Source organism: Nicotiana sylvestris, chromosome 5, assembly GCF_000393655.2.
Source record: "Nicotiana sylvestris chromosome 5, ASM39365v2, whole genome shotgun sequence".
NCBI classification, from domain to species: domain Eukaryota; kingdom Viridiplantae; phylum Streptophyta; class Magnoliopsida; order Solanales; family Solanaceae; genus Nicotiana; species Nicotiana sylvestris.
In genome coordinates, this window is record NC_091061.1 from 154,305,039 (window position 1) to 154,323,724 (window position 18,686).

Sequence of the window (18,686 nt, forward strand, 5' to 3'; positions counted from 1 at the left end):
TGGTTAGAAAATATTGTAATACTTCATTTCACAAGTGAGATTTGTTAATTGAATAAATAACACATTTTATTGAAAAAAGATTATCTCATGTTTATAAACACGATCTTTTAAAATTTATTTATTTTGAAATATTTTTTTTTATCAAAAGGAGTTTAAGAAAAAAAGAATTAATCCAAATAGTCATTCACCCTAGCACTTAAATTAAAATAGTCGGTGAATGTATAATATATACATAATTTATTTATTACATGTGTATAATTAATGTATAATTTTTGTATATGGCTAGAAAAATTAAAAAATTAATATGACTGACTATTTGTGTAAAGATCCCTAAGAACTAGGAAGAGTAACAATTTATGTTTGACTAAATCATTTATTGAAACTTCTATTAGTATTGAAAAAGCAATTTGTGTTTAGATCCTGGTTTTGCTTTGAAAAAAAAAACTATTTCTTTTCCACAGTAGAAAAATAATTTTTGCTACTAAGCACTTATTCCCTTCCTCCCCCCCCCCCCCCCAAAAAAAAATTCTGCCTAAACACCATATAACTCTTCAAGATAAGTTGTACGTATTATGAATAGTTTGTACATTGGATACTACTTTGGATGCTACATTGGATGCTACATTGGATGTCCATCATCTTTACTTTTTATGCCTATAAAAGGCCATGTAATTGCAATGGAAAGATACACACAATTGAAGAAGAAAATCTCTTCCTTCTCTATATCTATATTTCTTGTTCATGTTTTACTAAATTGTTTTTATTTCATAACACGTTACTCTCTCTTGAGCACTTTAAAAAGATTTAAGCATGTGGAGAAAGATAAATCAAAGAGTAGCTAGCCAGAGGAGTGGTATTCTTTAGCATACTGTAAAGCAACTAAAGATGTTTCTCATAATCTTTGTCATTCATCATTTTCTTCTTCATCTACTAATATTTCCTTGTCTTAATTAGTTAAACTGATCATAAAGTTTGCACACTTGCAATATCTAAGTCTTTCCAGACCTCCCATTTACATTAATAGCACCTCAGAACCGTAAACTAGAACTTTAACACTCTATTGCATTGTAAAACTCATCACTTCAAGGATTTTGTTAATATAGAACTTAGAAGGACAAGTTAACTGATAAGAGTTAACTCCAATTACCAAGCATTCTATCATGTTTAGTGGACGTAACACATTGTGATGATTAGTGTTGAATGAAATTCACTTTGTGAATTATTTAAAATTAACAGTTAGAGATTTTCTTCAACTGTTCTAATATTTTAGTCAAGATAAATTACTTGACTTCTTGATTATAATGCAATTTGTTACATACTTCCTTGTTTCTACATATATATTTTTATCTTCCAATTATGTTATTTATTCACGTGGACTAATCTTTTTACTGCTTGTGAAGAAACATGGACAAAAGCTGAAATCTTTCGGTCCGCTAATAGCCACAAAATGAAGATAACATTTGGTTTTGGTTACATTTATCAGCATTTTATTTTTAATTTAATGGAAATAGTTTTGCATCAGATTAAGAGATCCAATTTAGATAAAGAAAGTAAGTTAATCTCACTTCACATTTTATTCAAAATACTAAACTATACTTGATCTGCATATGCCTATTATATTAATTTTGTTTGAAAAATTTAGACTTGAACATTTTACATCAGATGATTTTAGTAATATCACTTGGTTTTATGAGTATTTCACAAAATGATATCACTTCTTTTATGAGTAGTCACAAAATGATAAAAATTTTAAAGGCTTGAGGGTGCATCTATGTATATTTTGATTTATTATGGCATTGGTTGAGGGTAAGACAATGGGTTCAAGTCTCAATGCACCATGAGGGTAAGACATCATGTTTGAGTCCTGGTGCACCATAATGATAAGAGTTGGGCTCGGATCTCAACATATCATAGCCTAACATGCCTTTATATAAGTAAGACATTAGGTTTGTATCCTATGCACCATATTGATGATATAATAATGACTAAAGAAAAATAATGTATTTTTCGTGAAAAGGCATGAAGCTTGTCCCACTTGATTTACTTCATTAATGATGTGAATGTGATAGCAGTGCATAATAAGTCTAAATGAAGACAAGTTGTTGGCCAATGAACGTGGGTGTGCCAAAGACTAAAATAATAATGGTCAGCATTATGATAAATGTAAAAAGGAGAACAATAAGGGTTCTCAGAATAGTTCTTCAAAATGTGAAGGCAATGTTTACCATTAAATTGGTAAGAAAAAATAATAAAGCAAGTTGTTGATTATGATCCATTCCTCGAAGACAATGTGATTTCTGATAAGCATGGAGAATGCAGACCTATTCCTAAAGGTAAATGTGGCAATATGTGATAAAAGTAATAAATAAAGACATGCAATGCATGTTTGGACGAATGCCACACAACTCACCTCTAAGGGAGGTTTGAGTGAAATAAAGAGAATAAATATTATTGTGTAGTTACATGAATATATCATTGATCGCGTACATGCGGTACACCAAAAAAAAAATTATTTTGTTATGCCTTATAAAAAGTTATTAAACGAAAAATTAAAGCAAGAAATGATTTTGCTTATGATGATTTTGACAATGACAATTTATTATGATACAATTTTTTTCCGTAAAGGAGGCATTTACCATATGAATGGTGTGATAAAGATTTGTAGTACAAAAATTATTAAGAGCTTCGAAAAACTAATTTGTTACTACTCGGATGAGTAAAATTATTCATGACATTGATATTGTAAAGTCTCAAAAGAAACTTTTTGAGTTTCAAATGTATAAGTCAAAGTGGTTGGCATATTGAGACTATAAATGAAAGAAAGATTGAATATCCTCATATTTCTATAATCATACCGGATAAATATGAAAGGTTACCCGATTTTCTTTCTATTTGTACTATACAAATATAAGTATGATGCTGGAAACATATACCATAAGTAAACTAGAGGTTTACAGAAACAAATATTAGTTGGCATGACCGGTTAGCCATCCCAGTTCAAATATGATGCGAAAAATTAATTGAGAATTACATTAGCATATATTGAAGTAATAGACGATTCTTCAAGAATTCACGTGTGCTGCTTATTCTCATGATATACCAGTTAAGGTTGAGATTGTATCCCTTGATTTCTGGAACAAATAAAAGGTGATAAATATATGGGCCCAGTCACCTGCCATGTGGACCGTTTACTATTATATGATTTTAATAGATGCATCTATTCTATGGTCACATGTGCATTTGTTATCAACTTGCAGATTGGTTTTTGCAAGATTGCTTGCTCAAATTATTAGAGCACACTTCCAAAATATAAATTATGATGATTTATCTTAATAATACTAGTTTAAATCCAAGTTAGTTTAGCAAAAATTATATGCCTCCAATTATAGCTAAATCATTGGTTATGAGAACAAAACTCTCAAAAACGAAATTTTGTATGAGATGTATTATTAATATACAGTAGCACCTGTACGCATCTAGCCAAGTTATGAAAATTTCTCCCAATCACAATCGGTTCACGGTCAGGAACCAAATAATTTCTATATAAAAATATGGATGTGCTATATGATTTAATTATTTCACCACAATGCACAAAGATGTATTCCCAAATAAAGTTGGGAAATGTGTTGGTGATTTCAATATTAGGGGAAAAAAATGGGCAGTTGAGGAAGTGATACATGAAATGAATTATTATGAATACAAATAGATCCTTGTATAAGAAAATATGAACTTGAAGTTCAAGTTCAAGTGATAATTCATTTACAAATTATTGTCAGACGCATTTGCTGACCCAAAACTAAATGTCATATTTCAGCTGCTAATGCTCCAAATAGAATAAAGTCCATGAGGGACAGAGTTTATGCCACGCATGAAGCGCAACAGACCAATTGGTTCAAAAGATAAAACTCCTTGAAGAAGGAGGGGGGCAAATATTCAAAATGGTCATAATAAGGAGGCAAGTGCTCTAGAAGAGCACCACGACATAACACTTCATAAGACCTCATGAGAGAGGCTCAGGTACCTGAAAATAATGAGATAAAAAAAACCTCAATAAGTTATGTCTTTATTAGATAACAATGGAACTGATATAAAGTGATCATCGACGATATTGTTAATATAATGTAGCGCTCAATATTATTAATATTGACGAGGATCTCGAACTCAAATCTATCATGAAATTTGGACAGATAAATGATTGGACAAAATAAAATAAAATATACGCAATCAAGATTGATTTCACCTGAAAAATGTGAAGTTGGACGGATAGTCCCAACACCTGAAAGTATAAAGCCAGTGGAGGTATAAATGTGCTCTTGTGCGAAGAAAGACAAGTCGATTGACATAAAGACAACTTGTGTCACAAGAAGATTTGTAAATATCCCGACATTGATTATATAGAGACATGTTCTCTTGTGGTGGATGTAGTCATTTCAGGTTTTAATCTGGCAATACATAAAAAACTTGATATGCGTTAATGGAAATCATTGAAGGATTTAAATTGTTCTGAAGCATATTATGGTTTCCAAGAAATTTATTAAATAAAGCTTCAATAATCCTTATACGGATCGAAACAATCAGGGCGCATGTGGTATAATCGCCCGAGAAAATACTTGTTGAAAGAATGGTACAAGAATAATTCAATTTGTTCTTGTAAAAGGATCCGGATTTGAATTTGTTATAATCGCCGTGTATGTTGATGATTCAAATATCATTAGAACTCCCGGGGAGCTTTATAAAACAGTAGATTGTTTAAAGAAAGAATTTGAAATGAAAGATCTTGGAAAGACAAAATTTTGTCTTGGTCTACAAATTGAGTATATGAAAGACGGAATATTTGTCCATCAATCAACATATACCAAAAAGTTTTTAAAGTGATTCTATATGGATAAAGCATATCCATTGAGTACCCCGATGGTTGTGAGATCATTTGATATAAAGAAAGATACATTCCGACCTCATGAAAATGATGAGGAGCTTATTGGTGCCGAAGTACCATATTTTAGTGCAATTGGGGCATTAATGTATTTTGCCAATAATTCCCGACCAGATACAACTTTCTCAGTAAGCTTATTGGCAAGATTTAGTTCTTCGCCAACACAAAGATACTGGAATAGTATTAAACATATATTCAGATACCTCCAAGGGACCATTGATATGAATTTATTTTATTCAAATGAATCCAAGCCATCATTGATTGGTTATGCAGATGCAGGATATTTATCTGATCCACACAAAGGTTGATCTCAGACAGGCTATTTATTTATAAGTAGAAGTACAACCATATCATGGCGTTCAACAAAACAAACTATGGTTACTACTTCTTCAAATCATGCAGAGATAATAGTCATTCACGAAGCAAGTCGCGAATGCGTTTGGTTGAGATCGATAACTCAACACATTCAGCAAACATGTGGTCTTTCTTCGAAAGAGAATATTCCAACAATATTGTATGAAGACAATGCTGCATACATAGCTCAATTGAAAGGAGGATATATCAAAGGAGATAGAACAAAACACATTTCACCGAATTTTTTTTCCACTCATGATCTTCAGAAGAATGGTGAAATAGATGTACAACAAGTTCGTTCAAGTGATAATTTGGATGATCTGTTCACTAAGGCATTACCAACCTCAATATTTGAAAAGCTGATATATAAGATTGGAATGCGTCGTCTTTGAGACATTAAGTGATTTTTCATCAGGGGGAGTAATTACGCGCTGCACTCTTTTTCTTAACCAAGGTTTTGTCCCACTGGGTTTTCCTGGTAAGGTTTTTAATGAGGCAGCAGGCAATGCATATTATAAATAACTATGTACATCCCAATATTTTTTTTTGTAAGTTTTTAATGAGACACATTATCTTACATGGACATCCAAGGGGGAGTGTTATGAATAGTTTGTACATTGGATACTACTTTGGATGCTACATTGGATGTTACATTGGATGCCCATGTTGTGAATAACTTAAAGATTAAATTTCCTACTTTATGTCCATCTTCTTTACTTTTTATGCCTATAAAAGGCCATGTAATTGCAATGGAAAGATACACACAATTAAAAAAGAAAATCTCTTCCTTCTCTGTATCTATATTTCTTGTTCATGTTTTACTAAATTGCTTTTATTTCATAACAGTACGATTTTTTTTTTTTAAAGAATCCAAAGGCTTGGCCCTTAGGCTATTAGTTTTAGATAATATCCTCGATGATTAACATTTGACACAGATAAGGATGATATAAGCTTCATCAATAAATTGGTCACGAAGAAAAGTCGCATGTGAATAGTGGCGGAGCCAGAGTTTAAATTTTATGGATTCGAAATTCTAAACCTTTTAAGTTATTGAATTATAAATTAATAATTTTTACATATTCAATGAATTTTTAAAAATAAATAAAGACTGAGTCAACCATAGACGACATGTTGGCTTTGCCCCTGCATGTGAAGGCTAAGCTGTTGATCCACCATTTTTTTCAATTTCACTTGAACAAGCTAAGTCGGAGAATATGTAAGGCGAAGTCAAGATTTGAACTATATTCGTTTTGGATTTTAGGATACGATTTCAAATACCGATAACTGGATTCTGCATGTAATTTTATAGTTAGTGTTTTTAAATACATATGTAAGATTTGAACCAAAATTATTAAATTCTCCCAACACATATATTATATACTACCTCCAAACATTAAATGTGTACATGTGACCAGCTCTTTTTCACAGCTAAAAATATTCTGAGGCCATCATTTTTCAAATCATATGATGGATAACAATAGAACATGCTCTTTGTTTGTTTCTGTCCTCTCTTTCTCTTGGAATTATTTGAGTTTATAATATTCCTCTTTTCTTTTTTGGCTTCACTCATTTTGGTGAAAATGACCCTCTTATCTTACTAAAACTGGCTATTTGTGGATGTGTTATTTTTTAGAGAAATAATCAACTTTTTTTGGGGTAACTAGAAATAATCAATTCTAGATATGAGAAAGATGCTTTTAATGTCTGCTAAAAACTTTCATATTCATATGAATAAAAGCAGTATTTGAATTAGTTTGTACGTAACTCGATTATTTCATTTGATACTTGCAATCTCGCATTAACACATATATTAGATAACTCTACCCAAGGTTAGGCCGATGAAAAAGTCACCTAGCATTATTTGTCTTTATTAAAAGTTGGACCTTAGTCTAACATATGTCTCACCACTTCATTAACCTCGTGCAGAATCCAGCACCACATTCTCATTTTTTCAGAAAGTAATTTGAGATTGCTTTCTTTTATCATGACAAGGACCACTTCCTTTAGTGGAGCTCAGATTTTTAGTTACTTGTGAAAGTTTGCCATTTGACATGATTGGAAAACCACATGCACATGGCCTAAAAATCTTCTTGATTCTTTTTTTTTTTTTTTTTAAATTCTCTTTATTCTTGGATTGATGTTACTATTTTAGTTTTCTTGATACCATATTGTTGTTATCATCTGTTGCCATTAATTCTTTTTATTTTGTCTTTAGCTAAAGGTCTATCGAAAACAGTTTCTTTGCCCTCCAGGGTAGGGGTAAGGTCTGCGTACGCATTACCATCCTTAAACCCCACTTGTGGTATCCCAGTGGGTTTGTTGTTGTTGTACTTTTTTATTATTATAAGGATTTCACCTAAGGGTACTAAATTTTATGGCTAAAGGCACTATGCTGTTGATCTGTGATGGCAGTTAAAAGCTGTAATCATAAACAAAAAATTCACAGTTTGCTTGAAAAAGCATAGACCCTTACAAGGAAAAAGCTAACTTTATGATTTGCACACTTCAAAGCCACTTTACATTTCAATACAACCTGTAACTTCTACTTTCCTAAAAGAGCAATTCAAGAATACAAAGTACTATGGTCTAGTGGTGAATGATGCTATCCCTTTCATTCCCAACCAAACCACAATGTATCAACATGGAGAGAAAGAGAGAGATTCATTATACAAAAGAGTCAAAAGACAACAGAAATCTTAAGCCAAAAAATCCCTATCCACCAATGTTCCAAAACTACACTACATCCACACTAAATCAAAGCAGGAAAATAAAACAGAAAACAAAAAATAAAAAAATGTTGTTTGCGACTCTCGGCAAGGAGGAAGAAACAGAGAGAATGAACAACCAAACCTAGATCAAAGAATGCCAACTTCTCACCTGCCATCAGCAGATGTGAATGACTCGGCAAATCCGTAGGGGCGAATAGGTATACTAGTTTGAGTGTTATCCAAGCTAGGAAGGTAAGAAGAAGAGGATGAATCCATGTGAGTAGAACCTTCATAAGATTGCCATTTCTTAAGAGCCTGAGGCAGTGACATATCAAGATCGATGCCATATATGTCGTCTGAGCTTTGCTCGGATGGTTTCCAGAGCTCCACAAGAGATGAAAGAACATTGACAGTGTGACCCATGTCGGGCCTTTGATATGGCTCCCTTGCACAGCAGTGACCGGCTAGCTCAGCAACGGTGCTGATACTGGCGAGTGTTTCCTGATCGCTCAGGTCAATCGCGGGGTCGATTGCTTTTCGGAATGTATCCTTATTCGGATGCATTCTTCGAAACCACGATACAAGATGCATGCTCTCCTCAGGCTGGCTTTCATCAAGAGCCTTTCTTCCTGTGATGAGCTCCATCAAAATCACACCGAAACTGAACACGTCCACCTTGGTTGTAACTCTCCCAGTTACTGGCAAACAAATCAAGAGAAAACAAGTTCAGAATATGATGTATCTACATTCGAAGAACTCATTCCCTGATCATATCACAATCAGGAAAGCAAGATGCAAGTGATGAATTGGTTGGCTATATTTGAAAATTCTTTTTTTTTTTTTTGATTTGCACCGGGTGTCCGAGTCTCTACGAGCCCCGACTAATCCCGGGGGTGCACAGGCCCTCGGCAAGGAGTTTCCCGCAAGTGCACCACGGTTAATTCAGGTTTTACCCAGTCCGATGACCCTCAGAAATTGTTTGCACCCAGTGGGTTTCGAACTTGAGACCTTGAAAGGGAGCAAACCTCAAGGCTCAAGTCAATTGCCACCAGGCCAACCTCTGAGGGTTCTATATTTGAAGATTCTTGACTTTCACTAAGGGGAAAATAAGGAAAAAGAAAACATGAGGATTTTCTGTTATAGGAATAATGACCTTCAAAGTGTGAGATTATGCTAAAGCAGAAAATGATGGTGTAAAGCAAGCATCAGGAAATAACGTTTCCTGTAGTATGGGTATCAACCTGCAGAAACTAAGTGATCATAACTCTAAAGGGGTCGATAGGATCAAGGATATTTGATATAATACAGTAATTGTCGTACGTGAATGACAAGTTCTTACCTATGGACTTAAGCATAAGTTGACTTGACTAAGGGAGGGAAATATAACTATATACAACAGATAAATTTGCACACATAGGATAGACCAATTATAAAACGGACAGCTGATCAATCTGACTCTTATCGACCTATCAAAACAAAAAATAAGGAAAAGAAATCATCTGACTCTTATCGGCCAAATGACTGCTAATTCTCAACAAGCATTCCTGAGATCCATCTCCTAAGCTTCACACAACTAATACTTTAGAGGTTGGACTTAAAAACAAGTTTTAGGCACAAACTGCATACAAATATTAAAGCAACAATTAGCATCAGAAGGCACAAACCCGTAAGTAAAATGAATACCTGCATATTCTGGTGCCAGATATCCAAATGTCCCAGCAATCCTTGTCTGAATAGAACCTTTCCCTTCAGGAGCAAGTCGCACAAGGCCAAAGTCTGCAACTTTAGCCCTCATATCATCCCCTAGTAGAATATTTGAGGGCTTCAAATCCCTATGAATGAAACTCTGGTGGGCTAAACTATGGAGGTACTCTACACCTCTAGCAACATCTAATGCAATGGTCAATCTTTTTGTCCATTCCAGGGGTTTCAGCGCTTCCTCTCTCCAGTTGAAAAGATGACTGCTTAATGTTCCTTGAGGCATGTATTCATAGACTAGAAGCTTCTCGTTCCCATCAAGACAGTAGCCAAGTAGTCCAACAAGATGCCTATGCCTGACCTTGGTCAAAACAGCTATCTCAGATTTGAATTCAGTAAGTCCCTTCCCAGCGATGAATCCACATTCCATTCTCTTGACGGCAATCTTCGTTCCATCATGCAACTCTCCTTTGTAGACGGTACCAAAGCCTCCCTTTCCTAGTATGTTCTCTTCGCTAAAATTGTTGGTCACATTCTTCAGTACTTGAATGGATATCACCATATTCCCTGCTTCAACCATTTGAATGTCACCGGTTTCACTAGTAGAAACGGTATGAACTTCACTAACTGCACCAACACTGACAACACTGGATCCGGCAACTGTGATCTTCACGCTATCATTGTCAGAACCAGAATTGCGCGGCTGCATCACCACGGTGTTTGGACTTTGCACTTGGCTAAAACGCTTTTGTTTGCTCCTGTACAGACAGAAAGCTGCTGCTCCGATGAAACAAAGCACAAAGACACCCCCAATTACAGAAAATAACACAATTCCAATCCATCGATTAGACTTCTTACGAGATGCTTGTGCATCACTATCAGAACCAGAGCCTGGCGAACCACCTGGAGAAGTACTGCCTTGGGAAGTTACATCACTCTTATCCTTTCCGATATCAGGGTTACCCCCAGTTTTCAGAATCATATTATTCCTAAATGCTGGTACTTTTCCATAAATTTGGTTGTTCGACACATCTAACTCTGCAAGGCCCATCAATGTGGTCAGCTCCTCTGGAATTGTACCGGTGAGGTTATTATCTGCAAGAACTAATCTTTGCAGCGACTTCAGTGAAGCAAATTCAGGAGATATTGTTCCTGAAAGCCCCATTTTCTGGAAATTTACAATTGTAATGTTACCATTGGTACAAGTAAGACCAAACCAATCAGCACACGGTTCGTTCCCCTTCCAGTTCTCCGCAAACTTCCTTGGATAATCCATCGCTTTTGCAATTGAAAGCAATGTATCTACTCTAGGATCACAATCACCTGGTTGTGGCAAACAAAAGCTGTTTGTATCTTTCGTCAAATCAACCGAGACTGAATCTTTGAACTTAGGCATTGGTCCTTGAAATAAATTATTCGTCAAATTAACAAACTTCAAAGATTCAAGATTCGCTAAAGAAGCTGGCAAAGGACCTGTAAAGGAATTATCTCTAAGATTCAATACCTCCAAATCCTTTAATCCTGAAAAATCCGGCAACGGGCCCGAAAATCCATTGGAATGCAACCAAACCTCTTTCAAGAATGTCATATTTTGTAGAACATCAATTCCACCTCTAAGTTTTTGCCCATTTAACCACAAAGACTCAAGCAACAAACCAGAAAAGCTAGAGGGCAATTCACCCTCCAAATTATTAAGAGCCAAATGCAAATTTACCAATCCAGGAAACTCATCAGGGCTTAAAAAGCTAGGAATTTTCCCACTAACATTAGCTGAATTTGCTGAAAAATTCTTAAGGGAAGAAGCATTTTTAAGGCTCTCAGGTATTTCCCAACCAAGAAAAGGATTATTATCAACTTCCACAGATTGTAATGAAGACATTCCAGTAAAGAAATCAACAGGAATGAAACTAAACTGATTGTTACTTAGCATTAACACTTGTAATGAACTCAAACCACTTAAACTAGGCAAAGGGCCAGAAATATTATTCCATTGAAGCTCTAAACGTTCAAGCTCAGTAAGTTTAGAGAGTTCTGTAGGAAGATTACCTTGAAGATTCTTGTGACCAATTTGGATCCGGGTCACCCGTTTATCATCTGAACAACCCACATGGTCCCACTTACATGGATCCGGGTCAAGCCAACCCAGTTCTTGAGGTGAATTTAAGCTCTTTTTCAAAGCTAACATAACTGAAGCATCATTTTCTTGAGAATTTGCACCAGAAAATAATGCAGAAATCCCAAGAACCAGAAAAGTCACAAGCTTTAACCCAATAAGGGTCTTCATTTTTCTTGTAAAGATTGAAACTTTATGAGATTATAAGGAGGAAAGAAAGAAGTTTTTTTATCAAACAAGAAACTGAGAGTTGTTCATAGCAAGTTTAGCAGAAAGTTTTTCAAGAAGATTATGAAGCAAAGGTTTGAGAGTAGAGAGCAAAGAGCACATGGAGGGAAGGGCCCCACAAAAACTGAAAAGCTAAGAATGGGAAGTTGTAATAGCAGCAAAATGACAGTAATTAAAAGCTGGACGATTCTTGAGAACATGGTCCAAAAAAAGGACAAGTTGGCAGTTCATTTTTGTGTTTGTCAATTGTTTCTTTCTTTTTGGTTAAATTCCAAAGTATAAGTGCATCATATTCCTAACTAGTTGTAATCATTTTTATGTAGTCTATGATCTTTTAATTCATTATGATTTTTATTTTATTGTTAACAGGAAGAAACCAGTGTCTTAAAGTAGACTTAACAAGTGGTTCAACCAATCATCATACATCATTATTTAGCACAATTGTTGGGATAAATGAGCACATGAGTTTTAGTTTTTATTCTAAGTCTTTCTTAATAATAGTTAACTAGCAACAAAAATAACATATCTACCCAGTATATTCTCATAAGTGGAGTCTGAGAAGGATAGTATGTATGCTAAGCTAATATTACTCCTATCCAGCGGCGAACCTAGGAATTTTTCCAATGATGTTCAAATTTGAAACAAGTAAAAACAAATTTCTGACAAAGGTTGTTCAATATGTGTTATATACCTCTAAAATGTAATATTTTACCTACATACACAGTGTAATTTTTCGACTAAGGGTGACAACTGTGACTTCGCCACTGCTCCTATCTTGTGTAGATAGAAATGTTATTTCCAAAAGACCCTCGACTCAAGTAAGCACAATAAACATCATAAGTTAACTAGGCTATATTTGTTGGCACATACTTTGTTGGATGTATGCTTGAAAATAGCCCCAAATGACCATACAAAAAAAAGAATGAAAGGGAGAAGAAAATTGGATTTTGACAAAATAACGATGAGTAGGCTTTGTGAAAATAAATACTATATTTTTTAGACCCCAAAAAAAACCTCATTTAGATCTTATTCATCTTATGAAAAGTCAAGTGGAGCCATACTAATTTTTCTTATGATGAGGGCAGATATAATATTTTGATATACTTGTACAGAAAAAAATGGTGATGATATAACATAACGTTATCATGAATTTACAGTACTTCAATATAAACTCCATAATTGGCAAAAGTTATATATATATAAAAAAACAAGATTCTTAAATCCGGCTGAAGAAGTATCTATATTTTGTCAAACGGATAATTGTTATTAGTATTATTAAGATTATTAGTAAGTTTAGCTGACTAGAAAATGTTATACTGTAATCTTATAAATACTTTTATTTTCTAGAAATACAATAGTGAAGCAAGCTTCGATCTTAAGAATGCTAACATTTCTTTTTGTTTCAAACATTTTGTTTTTCAGTTATAATTTGATAATGAAGAAAACAAATATTTAAGATTTTGTTGTCTGTTCTGTAAGAAATTTAGTATGGTTAAATATGCTGAAACTTATTGAAACGGCTATACCCTTTGCTTAATCAGTGTATTAATCTACGAAGTAAATTAATATTTTTATGGGACTAAACTCAGTAATATATTTTACAGAAGTCATCGGTTCAGAATTATTGCAAGACTGTATTCCGGAACAGAAAGGTTGACAAAAGAAGAAAGAAAATTAACCAAATTACTAGTATAACTTATCCAAAACAGAAATTCACAATCTTAAAATATCTTATGCTTGACTTTATGCAGTTATGCTCAGTATTTTGTAAAAGGTTTTTTTTTTTTTTTTAGAAGAGGGGGAACTGCGGCCGCTATAACCTCTGCATTTCGGGTGAGCACTGGGTAAAACCTTCCATGTGTAATAGCCTGCAAACCACACAGGGAATGTAAACCGCACTAGGCAAGCTCTGTGCGACAGGCTCAATCCAGAAGGCATTGAGGGGAGATTCGATCCCAGGTCATCCATCTAGGCATCCCAAAGGGTTTATTTTGCAAAAGTTATCTAATAATATTTCATATATTTCAGAAGTTATGCTGTGTATTTTTGGTAATATTATTACACAGAATGGAATAATATTCCAGATCCGTTCTATTTTATGTGCCACAATTACTATTTGGAGAATAAAAAAAAGTTTTTATTTAACAAGTTTTTATATTTTGAATGGCTAACTTGTAAGTTATTTCCTACGTGTATATATGGCCCAATAAGATTAGGGCCATAATTAATATTTAATTAATGAGCAAATCTCATCCGTCTGATCGGTTACTTGATGGACGTATCAGATTAAATAAGAACATCTATAAATTGGTCCTCTCCCCACATATTAGGGTTACTGTATTTTTTTTTCTTCCATCACTAAAGGCGGCGGTAACGTAAAGTTAGGGCAAGGGGCGAGAAACCAATTTACCGATTAACGCTTCTGCTTCAAGATAATGGATTCCGCTTCAGGTATGTTTTCTATGACGATTACATGTAAGATTATCACGTTCAAGATCCTGGTATGAATTATAATTTATGCTTACATATGGTATCAGAGCCTGGAACTTGAACCGGTAATCTTCGTGTGTGAAAGCTTAGATGACTTAAGCACCAAAGTAATAACTCCTTTTGTTTCTTCCTGGGATACTGCCAATATTATGATTTTGTGGTTATAATGAAATAATTGAACAATGAATCATGTTTGGTTGAATTAGTAGTTGCAAATTAAAGAAGCTGGTGATGAACCCAAATAGATGGCATTAGCAGAAAGTCCACACCGACTTGATTCTGTTAGGGTTGCTTTATGTTTATTTATTTAATAAATTAAATAAATAAATAAATAATCAATGAAGAATAAAAATATTGGATATACGCCGCTGCATGTCCCTGTTTTATAAGCGCTGCTGCATCTGGGATTGAAATATTAGGTATTGATGTTGTTACTAAGTTATCCCAGCATGTTCCTGTTTTAAAATTGTGGTCATGAAATTATGGTTGTTTCTTTAGGCTACTATTTTAATATCAGGGTCGTTGATAATTTCATGTATGTGATTAATGTTTATATAGTTTGTTAGTCACCAAAGTGATCAAACTAGATTGTTTAAAGTATTGACATGCATAAAATCTTCAGATATTTATTTTACGTGTGCATTTATGTTTATATAGTTTGTTAGTCATCAAAGTGGTCAAACTAGTATGTTCGTGAAAAAATATGCATACATAAAATTATAATTTATCCATGAAATTAATGAAATGCCAATAATTAAAAATTAGTGGATAAATTAATTCTCACTATTGCTAGAACTTAAGGATTTACCCAAAGGTGAATCAATTATTCTATGAATAGTGAATATGATGAGGTAAAATTAATATTCTTTAGTCAAATATATATTGTTTGTCCAAAGATGGCATATATATTTGGTTAACAATATTTAATTACCTATTAAAGACTAAATGACATTTAAATTATGATAGTGTGTCGTAGTATTTACCCAAAGGAGAATTGCGATATGCTTTAACTGTTTTGTTGAATCCATATTGATTTATGACTACAAAACGTTAATAACTTTTCTTTTTGTAATTTTCGAAATTATACAACGATAAAAACATAAAGTACTATTTTTATATTTTTTTAAGTTAAAATGACTACAAAACATTAAATAAAACTATATATTTTTTATAATTTTCGAAATTATAAAGTACAAAAATAAAGTACTATTTTTTGTATTTTTTTTCAAGTTTGTGAGAAATACATAAGCTAAAATTTATATATATATTTTTTGTAATTTTTCTTTTGCGACGAAATAAAGTAAAATAGTCAAAATAGCTATATTAGACCTAAATTAAATATTTACGCTAAAAATGTGAAAATTCTCGGGGAGGGTCAAAAATCACACGTCTACAAGCATGTATTATCTATTTTACAGCTATTCCTTTTCATTCGCTTGCTTCGTCTGTTACTGTGTTCAACAGATTGAACTTCTCTGAATGGCGTAAACAAGTCCAGTTCCACTTAGGCGTGATGGATCTTGACTTGGCTCTGCTGAATGATAAGCCCGCTGCTATTACTGATTCGAGCAGTGCGGATGAGAAGTCTTTCCATAAAGCATGAGAACGCTCTTACAGGCTAAGCCTTATGTTTATGCGAATGAATATTACCAACAATATTAAGAGTACTATTCCACAAACAGAAAGTGCCAGGGAATACCTGAAGTTTGTGGAAGAATGTTTTCGTTCTGCAGATAAGTCTCTCGCTGATACACTAATGGCTGAACTCATGACCATGAAGTTTGATGGGTCGCGTAGTATGCAAAACCATATCATCGAGATGATTAATATTGCAGCAAGACTTTAGACCTTGGGGATGAAAGTGGATGACTCCTTCTTGGTTCAATTTTTTTTGAACTCGTTACCTCCTGAGTATGGACCTTTTCAAATTAATAATAACACTATTAAGGATAAGTGGAATGTTAGTGAATTGTCCAGTATGCTTACTCAGGAGGAGTCAAGACTTAAGAAACAAGGGAGTCATTCAATTAACTTCATGGGTCAAGGAGCTGGTAAAGGACTTAAAGTAAGGGCCAACAAGTTCAAGAAGAAGAAAGCACCTGCTAAAGCTCAACAGGATGCTAACAAGGAACATAAGGCAGATACATGTCGTTTCTGTAACAAGGAAGGACACTATCAGAAAGATTGCCTGAAACGTAAAGCTTGGTTCGAAAAGAAAGGTACAATTAGTGCTTTTGTATGTTTCGAATCAAATTTAGTAGAAGTTCCTAATAATACTTGGTGGCTTGATTCTGATGCAACTGTTCATGTATCTACTACGTTGCAGGGATTCCTTACGATCCAAACTACAAATCCAAATAAGGATTTCTTGTTCATGGAAAATCGTATGAAGGCTCCAATTGAAGGCATAGGGACTTATCGTTTGATCATGGAGACTAGATGTCACCTTGATCTATTATAGACTCTTTATGTACCTTCAGTTTCTAGAAATTTGATTTCTCTTTCAAGACTTGATGTTTCTGGATTTGATTTAAAGTTTGGAAATGGATGTCTCAATTTATATAAGAATGCTATTTTTTATGGTTCTGGTTTTCTTAGTGATGGTTTATATAAATTGAAACTCGATATTGGTTTTTCTGAATCCCTTCTTACTGTTCAACATAATGTTGGAATTAAATATAGTTCACTAGATGAAAGTTCTGCTTACTTGTGGCATAGACGTTTGGGTCATATATCCAAAGAATGGTTAGAAAGATTAGTAAAGAATGAGATTCTTCCGAATCTAAATTTTATTGATCTTACCATATGTTTGGATTGCATTAAGGGAAAGCAAGCCAAGCATAGTAAGAAAAGTGCCACAAAAAGCATCCAGCTTCTTGAAATTATACACACCGATATTTGTGGACCCTTTGATGTTCCATCTTTTGGTGGAGAGAAATATTTTATCACTTTTATCGATGATTTTTCACATTATGGATACATTTATTTGCTGAAAGAAAAATCTCAAGCAATAGATGCTCTCAAGGTGTTTGTTAATGAAGTTGAAAGGAAATTAAATAGAAAGGTGAAAATCATTAGGTCAGATAGAGGTGGTGAATATTATGGAAAATATAATGAATTCAGGACAATGTCTAGGTCCATTTGCAAAGTTCCTCGAGGAACATGGCATATGTGCACAGTATACTATGCCAGTAACACCTCAACAAAATGGTATTGTAGAAAGGCGTAATCGAACACTTATGGATATGGTTAGGAGCATGATGAGTAATTCCTCATTACCCAAATTATTGTGGATGTATGCTATTAAAACCGCTATATATTTATTAAACATGGTTCCTAGTAAGGCAGTTCCAAAGACCCCTTTTAAACTGTGGATAGGAAGGAAACCTAGTTTAAGGCACTTGCATGTTGGGGGTTGCCCAGCGAAAGTTAGAGTTTATAATCCACAAGAAAAGAAAGTATATTCTGGGACAGTAAGTGGCTACTTTATTGGTTACCCAGAGAAATCTAAAGGGTATGTGTTTTACTGTCCAAACCATAGTTCGAGAATAGTTGAAACCAGTAATGCAAGATTCATTGAGAATGGTGAAGTTAGTGGGAGTGTTGAAAAGTAAAGTGTGAAAATTAAAGAGGTGAGGGTCAATATTCTATTACCGAGAAATATACCTACTTCCACACAAATACCAAATATTATTCCAGTTGTTGAAGAACACTTTGACAACACCGAGCAATATTTGGATGAGACACTTCATGAAGAAACTAACTCACAAATATCTGACATAAATGAACCACAAGAAATGCCATTAAGAAAATCTCAAAGAGTTAGAAAATCGGCTATTTTGGATGATTACGTGGTTTATTTGCAAGAGTCAGATTTTGACATTGATCTTAATAAGGATCCGGTTTCATTTTCACAAGCCATAGAAAGTAATGAGTCTAAAAAATGGATTGATGCCATGAAAGAAGAGTTAAAATCCATGGAATACAATAAAGTCTGGGATCTTGTTGAATTACCAGAAAGTTCTAAAAGAATCTGGTGTAGATGGGTCTTTAAGAACAAACGCGATTCAAATGGCAATATTGAGAGATACAAAGCCAGACTTGTTACCAAGGGCTATACTCAGAAAGGAGGCATTGATTATAAAGAGACCTTTTCACCGGT

General features: G+C 34.0%; 1 protein-coding gene across 1 annotated transcript; it reads right to left on the reverse strand.

Moving 5' to 3' along the window:
* Positions 1–7,756: 7,756 nt before the first annotated feature.
* On the reverse strand, positions 7,757–12,064 carry LOC104220397 (receptor protein kinase TMK1-like). Its single transcript, XM_009771262.2, has 2 exons — positions 9,679–12,064; positions 7,757–8,693 (listed from the first exon to the last, which is right to left on the reverse strand). Exons 1-2 carry the CDS (start codon positions 11,975–11,977, stop codon positions 8,161–8,163), a joined length of 2,832 nt encoding a protein of 943 aa, XP_009769564.1. The 5' UTR covers positions 11,978–12,064; the 3' UTR covers positions 7,757–8,160.
* Between the last annotated feature and the right edge of the window lie 6,622 nt (positions 12,065–18,686).

Coding starts and splice junctions, on each gene's coding strand:
- LOC104220397 (XM_009771262.2), bottom strand. CDS start 11,977: ATGAAGACCCTTATTGGGTTAAAGCTTGTGACTTTTCTGGTTCTTGGG. Junction 8,694..9,678: donor TCTGGCACCAGAATATGCAG/GTATTCATTTTA, acceptor TTTGTTTGCCAG/TAACTGGGAGAGTTACAACC.